The sequence below is a fragment of the Heptranchias perlo genome, chromosome 7 (assembly GCF_035084215.1).
Source record: "Heptranchias perlo isolate sHepPer1 chromosome 7, sHepPer1.hap1, whole genome shotgun sequence".
In the NCBI taxonomy this organism is placed as follows: Eukaryota; Metazoa; Chordata; class Chondrichthyes; order Hexanchiformes; family Hexanchidae; genus Heptranchias; species Heptranchias perlo.
In genome coordinates this window covers 22534283-22547276 of record NC_090331.1, presented here as the reverse complement: position 1 = coordinate 22547276, position 12994 = coordinate 22534283, and the positions used below count along the sequence as shown (strand labels likewise).

At 40.8% G+C, this 12994-nt stretch overlaps 2 protein-coding genes across 13 annotated transcripts in view; one reads left to right on the top strand and one right to left on the bottom strand.

Annotated features, from left to right (window-relative positions):
- Positions 1 to 11928, bottom strand: part of orc4 (origin recognition complex, subunit 4) — a 75401-nt gene extending 63473 nt beyond the window's left edge. For both annotated transcript variants that reach the window (XM_067986762.1, XM_067986763.1), the window contains exons 1-4: positions 11851 to 11928; positions 10095 to 10170; positions 4372 to 4445; positions 915 to 1005 (exon numbers count right to left, since the gene is read on the bottom strand). In XM_067986762.1, coding sequence (XP_067842863.1) covers positions 915 to 1005; positions 4372 to 4445; positions 10095 to 10151 — 222 coding nt within the window. In that variant the 5' untranslated portion in view covers positions 10152 to 10170; positions 11851 to 11928. The remainder of the gene's footprint in view (positions 1 to 914; positions 1006 to 4371; positions 4446 to 10094; positions 10171 to 11850) is intronic.
- Positions 11929 to 12062: 134 nt separating this feature from the next.
- The window catches only part of mbd6 (methyl-CpG binding domain protein 6), a 195997-nt gene continuing 195065 nt past the window's right edge, over positions 12063 to 12994 (top strand). For all 11 annotated transcript variants that reach the window (XR_010963387.1, XR_010963390.1, XR_010963386.1 and 8 more), the window contains exon 1: positions 12063 to 12371. The gene's annotated coding sequence lies outside the window, so the exon portion shown is untranslated. The remainder of the gene's footprint in view (positions 12372 to 12994) is intronic.

Below are 12994 nucleotides of genomic sequence, written 5' to 3'. Positions count from 1 at the left end.
TCCTTGGCCTCCTCTACATGATGACACCCAGCTGTACCTTTCCACCACGTCTGTTGGTAGACTGCTTGGCAGAGATCCAATCTTACATACCAGTGTTTAGCTGGAGTAAATTGTGGTGTAAGACCAAAGCCATAGACTTCAGCCCCCCTCAACAAACTCTTGCCACCAATTCCATTCCCCTCCCCAGTCACGGCTTCAGGCTGAACCAGACTATTAACAATCTTGATAGTCTACCTCAAGCTGAGTGTCCAACTGCGTATCCTCACCATTACAAAGACCACCTTCAAAAATTGCCCATTCTTCCCCAGCCTCCGCCCATCTACTGCTGAAATACTCATCCGTGACCGTCACCTCCAGGTTCCACGATTCCAATGCTTTCCTGGCAGCCTCCTTTCCTCTATCCTCCGTAAACTTCAGCTCATCCAAAACTCTGCTGCCCATATCCTATCCTGTACCAAGTCCCACTCATCCATCACCCCTGTCCTCACTGACCTACATTGGCTCCCAATTCCTCTTTCAATAGTCTCATCATAGTTTATCAATTTTTTAATGGCTTTGCCCCTCCCTATTTCTGTAATCTCCTCCAGTCCTACATTATAATTTTATTATAGGTCTAGCACTTATTCCAGAGTTTTTCCAATGCGGATATATTTCCTATTCAGCCTGAAGAACAGAACATGTTTTTTCTCCCACAGTCATGCAGTGCTCCATCCAGTGGCCCAATACAGGAAAATTACAAAAAAAACTTATTGTAAGCAGGTTTAAATGTCACAGAAAGGTACAATGTTTTCCTACAGGCAGTCAGGGTGACTCCAAATATTCTCCCCCACCCCCCCCCTACACAAAACTTAGCATAGCATTTTGCCCCATTAAGAGTCCTGCAATACAGAGTAAGTTACACAAGAAACTCATACCATAGTCTTTCCTGCTCCTCTGGGACCAACAATTAGGAGAGAGTTGCTCTCCCCATGAACAGCTGTTTGTTTTAAAAGATCCATCAAATTTCTGAAAAAAACAGCAAAGCAGCACAGAATCAAATTTACATGCACCAGAAAATGCTGAACAGATATTTGCATCTTCAGTTTGAATCGCTTTGTTTCTGCATCCGTGCAGATTTACTGCGCAGTTCCATTTTCTTATATGCTGCTGAATTTCTTTTAGTATTTTGTGTACTTATTATACAGAAGATCAAAAGTCTATTTCAAGGCAGCAACACTTCTTGGAAGTTTCTATTTAAGACTTTATTTTAATAAATTGTGGGAAATTTACTGAAATCTATCATGAGAGTGTCTGAGTACTTGGACATGTATGAGCTGATCAAAAGAGAGTCAGCATTCATGAAGGGTAGATTATGTCTGAATAGTCTAGTTGATTTTTTTCTTTTGAGGTCACCAGCATGGTGGATAGGGAGTGTCCATACATGTTGTTGATAGACTTCCAGGAGGCATGTGATAAGATTATGCACGAGATCACTAACAAAAATGAGTGCATGGAATCTTGTGACATGGGTCGATAATTGGTTAAGTGGTAGGAGACAGTAGGGATAAAGGGAATGTTCTGATTGGCAGGATCTGACAAGTAGTGTTCCTCAAGGATCTGTGCTGGGGCCTCAGCTTTTTCTCCATAGATATTAATGACTTGGATGAATGAATAAAGAGTTGTCTATCCTAGTTAGCAGACGACACCAAGTTAGGAGGCACAGCAAGTTGTACAGATGGGAGCAGGAAGTTACAAAGGAACACAGGCAGACTAAGAGGGTAAAACTATGGTATATGGAGTTCAACATGGAGAAGTTTGAGGGCATCCACTTTGGATCTGAGAAAGAAAAATTGGAATATTTTCTTAATGGAGAGAGACTGGAAGCTGTGGAAAAGCAAAGGGATTTAGGTATCCATGTACACAAATCATTAAAAGCTAGTGCACAGGTACAAAAAGCCTAATGGAATGTTGGCCTTTATCTCAAGGGGCTTGGAATTGACAAGTGAGGAAGTGATGCTTCAGTTGTAGTCTTGGACAGAGAATCAGAAGTTTACAAAATGGAAACAGGCCCTTCGACCCAACATGTCCATGTCGCCCAGTTTATACCACTAAGCTAGTCCCAATTGCCTGCACTTGGCCCATATCCCTCTATACCCATCTTACCCATGTAACTGTCCAAATGCTTTTTAAAAGACAAAATTGTACCCACCTCTACTACTGCCTCTGGCAGCTCATTCCAGACACTCACCACCCTTTGAGTGAAAAAATTGCCCCTCTGGACCCTTTTGTATCTCTCCCCTCTCACCTTAAATCTATGCCCCCTCGTTATAGACTCCCCTACCTTTGGGAAAAGATTTTGACTATCGACCTTATCTATGCCCCTCATTATTTTATAGACTTCTATAAGATCACCCCTTAACCTCCTACTCTCCAGGGAAAAAAGTCCCAGTCTGTCTAACCTCTCCCTGTAAGTCAAACCATCAAGTCCTGGTAGCATCCTAGTAAATCTTTTCTGCACTCTTTCTAGTTTAATAATATCCTTTCTATAATAGGGTGACCAGAACTGTACACAGTATTCCAAGTGTGGCCTTACTAATGTCTTGTACAACTTCAACAAGACATCCCAACTCCTGTATTCAATGTTCTGACCAATGAAACCAAGCATGCTGAATGCCTTCTTCGCCACCCTATCCACCTGTGACTCCACTTTCAAGGAGCTATGAACCTGTACTCCTAGATCTCTTTGTTCTATAACTCTCCCCAACGCCCTACCATTAACGGAGTAGGTCCTGGCCCGATTCGATCTACCAAAATGCAAGACCTCACATTTATCTAAATTAAACTCCATCTGCCATTCATCGGCCCACTGGCCCAATTTATCAAGATCCCGTTGCAATCCTAGATAACCTTCTTCACTGTCCATCGTGACCCCATGCGGAGTACTGCATTCACTTTTGGGCACTGAACCTCAGGAAAAATATATTGGCCTAGGAGGAGGTACAGTACAGATTCACCCGATTGAAACCAGGGCTAAAGTATTAAATTATGAGGTTACATAAACATGGCTTGTATTCCTTAAGTATGAAGATTGAGGGGTGATGTAATCTAGATGTTTAAAAGGATTCAACAGAATCAGCCATGATCTCATTGAATGGCACAACAGGATCCAGTGGCTGAATGGCCTACTCCTATTCCTATTCCTATAAAGAGAAATTATTTCCTCTGGTGGGGGAATCCAGAACCAGGGGGCACAATCTTAAAATTAGAACCAGGCCATTCAAGAGTGAAATGAGGAAATACTTCTTCACACAAAGGGCAGTACAAATCTGGAACTCTCCACCAAAAGGTTGTGGAGGCTGGGACAATTGGAGCTTTCAAGACGGAGATCTATAGGTTTGTGTTAGGTAAGGGTCTCAAGCAATATGGAGAAAAGCAAAGGCAGGTAAATGGGGTTGCGATACAGATCAGCCATGATCTAAATGAATGATGGAATAGGCTTGAGGGACTGAATGGCCTACTCCTGTTTCTATGTTCCTGTATAAGCCGACATGTGAAAAATGGCCAACTGAACCAAGTATTTGAGGGTGACTGTGACTTTAATATTGAGTCAACTCCTAGAAGAAAAAGTTACTGAAATACCATGAGACAGTGTATACATGCAAGTTGCAATTGTTGCAGAAGGTGAAAACAAAACCCTAGAAGATACAGTTTGCAATGTACTGTAGTACTATATACAGCATATCTAAATAGAGACTTTGCTGTGGGAGGTAGTATAAAAATATTCCAAATCTTTCAATAAAAGACAAGTTACTTTACACACACACTCTTCCCCCATCCCATGGCATGACTGAAACCATGACCTTTGAATGAATGGAATCACAGGCAATAACTTGTCCATCAAAGCCTAAATTTGCTACACTGCCAACAATTTGTCACCCAGGAACAAGATGATGTACCTAAGTATATCGACATCCACCCAAAGACAGAACACTCTCACCAAGAAGCTGTTTCTTACCACCCAGAGAGAGAAAAATCATACTTCATCAAATCTGATACACATACCAGCCACGTGACAATTATCCTGTAGACCATGTGAGGCAAATATCCTAACAATTTCCCTACTAGGGTACAGGGACTGTAGTACCATAGTAAATCTCTGCAAATACAAGCAGCAAAGCGAGACAGATTAATAACAATCTTGCCAATGCTGGAAATAAAAAAAATAGAAAATGCAAGAAATATACAGCCAATCAGAGGCAAAAGATGAGTTAACGTTCAAGTAGTTCTCAGTTTTTCAGTTCAGAGGAAGTGTTCTGTTTTTGTTTGTTAACTTACTAGTGTGCGTTAGTGCAGCACCAGGCAATGTTGCTGATCCAGGCGAGTGACACTTACTTGTACTGAGCTTCTACTCCAAATGGTTTACCAGGGAGATGGTGGCAGAATCGTGCTCTCAATATCATGTGAACCTGTCAATCCAATGAAAAATGACCAAAAGGTGAGAAAGCAGAATGGAGAACAATGAAAAAGGAACACTAAGAGAAACTGTAGGGAACAGACCTGAAAACAAACCAATACATGCAGAAGAGGAAGCAGAGATTATATGGAAACCCAAGCAGGAAAGTGAGTATCAGCAGGCGAGAGTTGTCATATGTACACAGGACACTTAAAGCCACTAATCACAGATCACCAATGGTAAATCCACATGCATGATAATTACTAATGCTAGCTTTCAAAATCAGGGCAAAGTTGACAGGTTTCAAAACAGTATAAATTAATTTATTTTATTTTTTTAAAAGTTGAATCAAGTTCCATCAATCTTCTAAAATAATCAAATAGAAATGCATGGGACAAGATCTGGAACAATGACCTTTCAGCTTTCTTAACTTGACCAAGATGACAAAAGCTCCCCTTCTCTATTGGCTTCAAGAGAAGAACCAGGAATTACTTCAGGCCACTTAATTTATTTCTCACTGAGTATGGATTCACAGCATAAAATTTTAAATCTGACAAACTGGCACTCTCAGAAAAGCCACAGGGGCAGCTGGTGTGGGAAATGGAAAAGCTCATACTTGGGTGGTAGTGCTCCGAAAGTTTTCATTAAGACACATTGTTGGAGAGCACTTCATTTGACCTGTACTAATATCTAACCTCGGCATGCTTGATACTGGCAACCACTGCCAAGAGTGAGTGTCTCATTGCCCAGCAATGACATTTCTCTCCTCAATAAACACCTAGTTTCTAAACATCTTCAGGACAGAGTTGCTGAGATATCAGGATTCCTACTAATCTTGCTTTGGGACTAGCCGACTGTTGCACAGGAGGTCAATCTGTCTTCCTCAGTGTCCCATGCTCAACCCAATACGGAGCTGCTTCAACTACCAGTTTGCCTAAATCAGAGGGATTAACACCGTTGATATTCTTCTCTGCTCAGATGAAGTTCCACTCAAAAAACAACGCAACAGTGAAACCCCAGTCTAACCAACTTTGTCAACCCGTTTCTGAGCACCTTCTCCTCACCTTTCCCCAGCCCCATCCTTCCTGACCTAAAAAAAGCAGTTAGAGCTTCAGTTTTCCTGTCTCACACCAGATGAACTTTAAACACCATAACTAGGCTCGGTTAATGCAAGAGGCTCAAATCATAAATCTGTATTTTCCTCAATGCTTCTCCTTCAACATTCCATTTCATTGATCACTCTTAACACATGAACTGTGTAGTCCATAATATTGGTTTGTTGCTAGCAATGTCTAACAAATGTTGTGGTAGCTAAGAGTTGTACTAACAAAAGTATTGTAAAATCCAGTGTTCAATGCAAAACTTGACAGGTTTTTGCAGAGGTATAAATTATGCACAAATGCTCAATTTGCATATTGATTTGTTTAGGTTTAGAGGTTACTGTCATTGCAAGTGGTAGAAGAAAGGAAGCCCATTTCTCTGTTTGAGTGGGAGGGTTAGGGCTTTAATCGAAGGGGAGAAAAAAGTGGTTATGTTTAATTTTGTAGAATGCAAGGCTGAAAGTCAGTAAATACAGGTATAAAAAGTTAAAAGGAGTCATTTACAAAGAAATGAAGGCCAGTGAAATATGTATGTTATCTGAGCAGGGCATGGGATAAATACAGTTGCATAGATTGTCACTGATAATCAGATTTAGTTGCCAAACTCAAGAAACACTTTGATGCATTACAAGATAAAGAGGCTGGGAGAAAGCTTTAGACCAGACTTTCTGTAGCATGGGTGATTCTGGACAGGATGGCAAGAAAGAAAACAGTTGAGAATAGGTGATAGGAAAAGAAAGGGAACCAGAAGGTGTAGCCAGGAGGCAGTCAGGATTGGAGCCCACTGGGGCTGAAACTAGCCAACTCCTTTTCCATGATGTGGAGATGCCGGTGATGGACTGGGGTGGACAAATGTAAGGAGTTGCACAAGACCAGGTTATAGTCCAACGGCTTTATTTGAAATCACAAGCTTTCAGAGCTTTGCTCCTTCGTCAGGTGAAGTGAAGAGATGCATATAGGCACAGCATATATTGTCAGAGAACAATGCCTGGTGATTACAGATAATCTTTCTAACTGCCCTTTATCACACCTCGGCAGAGATAATCACAGCAATCAAAGGAGATGCGGCCGGACCTACTGCGATTCCCAGCAGCAAAAAAAAGTTATCTGTTCTCAATACAAACCCCAGCATCTGCTACATTTGACCCCTTGTGACCCCACCTCAGTATTCTTGGATGTCATGTTTCCCTGACTAACCTGTTTGAACACCATTCACTCCTTTGACGAAGGAGCAAAGCTCCGAAAGCTTGTGATTTCAAATAAAGCTGTTGGACTATAACCTGGTGTTGTAAGACTCCTTACAACTCCTTTTCCAGTCTGGAATGAGAGAAGTTGGTTGCGAACCAGTTTCTAGAGGCATGGCTATGGGACAGAAAGCAGAGAGTAGGAACAAAATGGGTGTTTTTTTTTTAAATTTGCAGGGTGTGGGTTGTAGTGTGCCCCAGGCATGTAAGCTGGGACTCAAATATATAAATTGAATTTGATACAGGCATAAGAGGAATTATAATCAAAATTTGTTGATTATACAAATGCATGGTAAGCTGTAAGGAAGAATGCTGCAGAACATAGACAGTTAAGCAGACTGGGCAGTTAGGTAGCTGATGCAGTTCATTGCTAAGAACTGTGAAGTGCTATATTTTAGGGTAATAGAAACAACTGTAGAAAGAAATATACTCTAAATGGCAAGACGAAGAGAGCTCAGAGTGAAGATTCATAGATCTTTAGAAAGTGGAAATGCAGATAGAAAAAGTCCATGAAAAAGGGAAATGGCATTCTGGGTTTTATACAGGGGTATTAAATGTAAGAGCAAGAAAGTGATATGGAATTTGTACAAGACAGTAATTGGGCCACAGTTGGAGTACGGCATATAGTTCTAGGCAAACCATTATAGGAAGGATATTAAGGCCATAGAAAGGATACGGTGACCATTTTCACTAGAATGATACCAGAAATGAGAGCTTATATTAAAAAATAGCCAATTCTTTGAGCATTTTTTTTTTGCTGAACAGGGAAGATGGGGGGGGCGGTGAGAAGAAAAGAAGAGCAAGAGAGAGGATATCAGAGGTTTTCAAAAATGAGGGATTTTGAAAAGGTAAATATATATCCAAGTTTGCTGATGACACAAAGCTAGTTGGGAAAGTGAGGAGGATGCAAAAGAGTCTACAAAGGGATATAGACAGGTTAAGTGAGTGGTCAAGAAGGTAGCAGATGGAGTGTAATGTGGGGAAATGTGAGGTTATTCACCTTGGAAGGAAGAATAGAAAAACTGAATATTTTTTAAATGGTGAGAAACTATTAAATGTTGGTGTTTAGAGAGACTTGGGTGTCCTTGTACACGAAACACAGTTAGCATGCTGGTACAGCAAGCAATTAGGAAGGCAAATGGCATGTTGGCCTTTATTGCAAGAGGGTTGGAGAACAAGAGTAAGGAAGTCTTCCTACAATTGTACATGGCTTTGGTGAGACCTCACCTGGCATACTGTATACACTTTTGGTCTCCTTATCTAAGGAAGGATATACTTGCCCTAAAGGCAGTGCAACAAAGGTTCACTAGATTGATTCCTGGGATGAGAGGATTGTCCAGTGAGGAGAGATTGAGTAGAATGGGCCTATACTCTCTGGAGTTTAGAAAAATGGGAGGTGATCTTATTGAAACATATAAGATTATGAGGGGGTTTGACAGGGTAGATGCTGAGAGGCTGTTTCCCCTGGCTGGAGAGTCTAGAACTAGGGGGCATAGTCACAGGATAAAGGGTCGGCCATTTAGGACTGAGATGAGGAGGAATTTCTTCACTCAGTTGTGAATCTTTGGAATTCTCTACCCTAGAGGGGCTGTGGATGCTGAGTCGTTGAATATATTCAAGGCTAAGATAGATAGATAGATAGATTTTAGATAGATAGGGGAAATCAAGGGATATGGGGATCGGGCAAGAAAGTGGAGTTGAGGCTGAAGATCAGCCATGATCTTATCGAATAGTGAAGCAGACTCAAGGGGCCATATGGCCTACTCCTGCTCCTATTTCTTACATTCTTAAATAGTGAAAGATGGTTATTGACAAAAATTGGTAACAAGTGGGCACAGGCTCAGGATTATCACTAGAAGAACATGAGATATTAAAGTATGGAGTGCTTTACCACAGAAATTATAACATAATTTAAAGGGGAATTAGATAAGGAAGAATACAAGAGGATAAGAGGGAAGAGCAAGAAAACGGAATTTGAATTGATAGCTCCAGTTGAAGAGCTAGCACCAGCACAGAAGAGATGGGCCATAGAACCATTGATGTTTACAGCACAAAAGGAGGCCATTTAGCCTATTGTGTCTGTGCCAACTCTTTACTAGAGTAGTCCAAAATTAATTCGACCTTGCTGCTATGTCCCCAAAGCCTTGATCTTGCCCTGTTTTAAATATTCAATCAATTTTCCAAACCAAAAAAAAGTGAACAATGATAGTTGGGAACAAGTTTCAGCATAACTGCTGGTGACTGAAAAGCTTGATGCAGGAACCATGGGTCTTCTTGCACTGGTCACAGTAGTGTGCTCTGGTTGAAATCAGTTGCTGCAGCCACTTTATAGTTTTGCAGCTTTTTTGTTTACAACTCAACTCATACAGGCATTTGTTCTTAGAGAACATACCACTGCAGTCTATCCTGTGCAATATCTCCCCAATTTTCAGTGGGATCATTATATATCATGAGATTATTTTTCATATGCCTTTACACCACTTCTTTAACCCATCACAGGAACATTTACCATTTTTCAAGCTCACAGAAGAACACTTGTTTCATAACCTTGCTGTCCAGCATCACTAACTTAAGCTGTTCTTTGATGCCAGTTGTACTGGCTCACATGACCTCTGCATCGGTGATCTTGTCTTGCCATTTAATGCGTAGTATCAATTGTACAATGCTACTTCTGTTGGCAAAAATCAGAATGCTGCTCATCCATTGCTTAAGCTCAGAAGAATCTACATCCCATCTTAACACATACTGTTTCTTGCACTTTAGAAACAACCAGCCTTGATTGTGACCTTTTCTGTTGGAACAGAGTATCATTATTAGGACAGGATCACAACACAAATGTAAAATACTTGACTCAAGATCAAGCAATGCAGTCCTTTAAGATTAAACTTTTTGTTATAATCGAACTGGTTGCTTTCTCCTATTTGCCAGAATTTGATCTGTGCAAGTTGCCTATACAATAACAGCAACTACACTTCAAAAATTAACTCATTGGTTGTAAAACATTTTGGGACATCCCAAGGGCATGAAAGCTACTATGTAAATGCAAGTTTTTCTTTTAGCATGCTCCTGCAATGCAATTCTATTGTTATGAATACCAGTTTATAGATTCCCATCGCATTAGTTGGGGGGGGGGGGGGGGTGGAAAGGAGAAACACTAAGGTTGATTGTGCTCATTTTCAAGCAACTAATCTTTAACCACAGCTTTTCAGAATGACAGTGTGTCCTGATAGAAGTGATGCAACAACACAAAGATACTAGAAATGTGACAGCCTTCTGTATCAAATAAAATTTAACAATCAGATAATTATAAATACAAACCGTAGCAATGCATTCTCCCAGAGAAAAGCTGCTGTCCTTTGATTTTCTTTTACTCATGATGAAGATTGTTCATCAACTATAAAAAAAAGGATAAACAGGCTCTAATAATTTCAAATATTTCACAATATAGAGCAGAAATACTTCTGTCAGGATTATAATTAACAATCACAATTTTTAACATTTTAATTTTTGAAAAGTCATTGAAAATTTGGGTTAAAACACAAGAAATTTATGCTTTTGAAAATCAAAAATTTGCAATTATAATAAACTACAGGTTTGAGACCTCTACAGTGTGATGTACAGCCAGTGGATCCAAGTTATACTCTGTGCTATGCTTTGTCAAGAAGCTCAGCTCCCCGACAGCTATTTTTAATAGTGAGATAGTGAGCAACAGCATCCACTTCATCATGACGTTAAGACTCAATATTACCTTCGAATGCCCATGAGATCCAATGACCATCTGACTTCACACAGCCAACTGGAGTTATGCTCCAACCACTGAAAGAGGTGTAAGATAGCCTCCTGGAGGATGGGACAGCATTCTGCTTGGTCAAATTTGACTAGTCTAATGACACTTTCATGTCAATACACACCCAAAATAGTTTCATACAAGTGCTGACATAACTGCAGCCAAATGTCAGACACATTTTACTTTTAAGTTAGTTTGACAATATATTACAATGAATGCTCAAACTAAAACTGCATATGAAGTGCGTTGGGACGTCCTGAGAGATGTGATAAGGTCCTTATTTTCTTCCATATTTGTAAATGGCCCGATTTACAGTGCATACATTAGCTCAGGTACAGTGATGCATTATTGATAAGACAGAGCAACAATATTGTTGCTCAACAGGTAAATTTCAAGGAGTTCCGTCGTTGAACTACGCAGCACTTTACATTGATCAGCTATAACGTCCTTTAATTGCCCCATCAGACGGTCGCTTGTATAATAAAAGTAGAAACAGCCTCGGTAAACAGTCTTCATGATGCAGCACGACCCACAGAGAATCTTTCATAACCACATTTTGGAAAAAGACGAGCGTGGGACCCGAGTGATAAGAAATATCCATCTTTAAAAAGTCGCGGGAGCGGAAATACTCTACCGCGCCCCCCAAAACCTGCAGCATCAAAAAGGGCCTTTGATCCACTCGCACGAATCCGAGTCTCTGATCACAGGTCGTGCAACAAGAAAAAAATACCTAACCCGCTAACCCAATCACTGCCTCGTGGATAGTTTATCGAAACAAAAACAGAAAATGCTGAAAACACTCAGCGAGTCAGGCAGCATTTGTAAAGAAAGGGAAAATGTTGACGTTTCAGGCACGGCCCCTTCATCAGATGCCCCCCACCCCCCCCAAAAAAAGAAAACCCACCGGCAGTTTACAGAAAACTGAAGCTTGTATTTTTCGTACTCGCTGGAAGGGGAAAAGGGTCAAGGAAAATCCTCAGGAAATCCTTGTGATGAAACAACGTTCCCCCCCCCCTCTCTCTCCCCCTCTCTCTCTCCCTTCTAAACTCCAACCCTGAGCAGAAACAAGGACATTTAAAGAAAAAAAAATCAGACACAAAATGCTGAGAACTCAACAGGTCGGCAGGCGCCTGAGGTGGGGCAGACTGAACCCACAGATGGAACCCCAATATTTACTAAGCTCATTTCAGATTTCTAATCTTCATGCTTTTTTTTATATATATATATATATAACAATAATCTAAATGCGGACACATTTAAAAACCCATCCCCAAGTCTGCATCCTACCTCGCTCAGCCCGCTGCACACTCCGACAGTCACTCAGGTAACCAAGACGCGCCTTTATTTAATTCCTCCCACTGCCCTTTCCCCTCTGACCCCCAGCGACCTCCCCACCTTGTACGTCACTCGGTTAGCAACCTTCCCCCCCCCCACCCCGCTTCTCCCCCGGTGCATTTTGGGTAATCTCCGTCTTGGGACATGCGCAGTGAACTCGGTATTTTCAGCTGCAGGTTTTTTTTTCTCTCGTTCTCTCTTGCCCCCTCTCCCTCTCTCTGTCTCTGTGTAAAGCTTCCACAAAGTCTCCAGAAATAAAGCGGCCGTTTCCCTTTTTTATTATTATGATCCCACATTCCCAACCGGATACATCCCAAGCGTCTGAAAAACTTCCTGGATACCTCCCTTAACAACCAGCCGACCTCCCGGGCCTGGCCAGCAGCCTTTTAAGTGCCATTTCAGCCCTTTATTACCCTTTGTTTTTGACTCTTTTTTTAAAAAAAGAGAAAGCCCTGGAGAGGAGAGAGTTGAAGGTAAGTGGTTGCAAAGCAATTCCAACCTCTTTTTAATGAAAAAAATCTTATTTTTAAATGAAGTGTAAATTTTACACTGTAATATATAAATATTTATCTGTGTTAATAATGCAGTCTTGTTGGAGTTGGGAGTCTGGGATGTAATTTTTTTATATTTTGGAGAAGAGGAACGTTGCTGGCTCTTGAAAATGGGGTTTAATCTGGTTTAAAGGCTTCTATTTATCCGCCCCCTCTTTGCTGCTGCTGCTGATGATGATGATGCTACGTTGCAGGCCACGGCCATGCGTGACTGCTGTTTACAACAGTCTAACTTCAGATCTTGTAGGTATCAGCCCCGCAGTACTCAGAACGTTTATTTCATCTTGATGAAAAAATGTGTTCGCATTTGGAATATCTGGAGAGGGTTTACAGTAGAATTTGAATATGGTATACAGTTTTTATTTTTTTCTCTCAATACGTTTAAAATGCGAATCGCCTGATAGTTAAGATACAGTCATGTTTGTGATCTTTCATATTTTGCATATTTATAGGCCCAGTAGGATGTGGATTACAATACAAGAATTTTAGCCGCCTGATAGTTAAGATAGTCATGTTTGTGATCTTTCATATTTTGCATATTTATA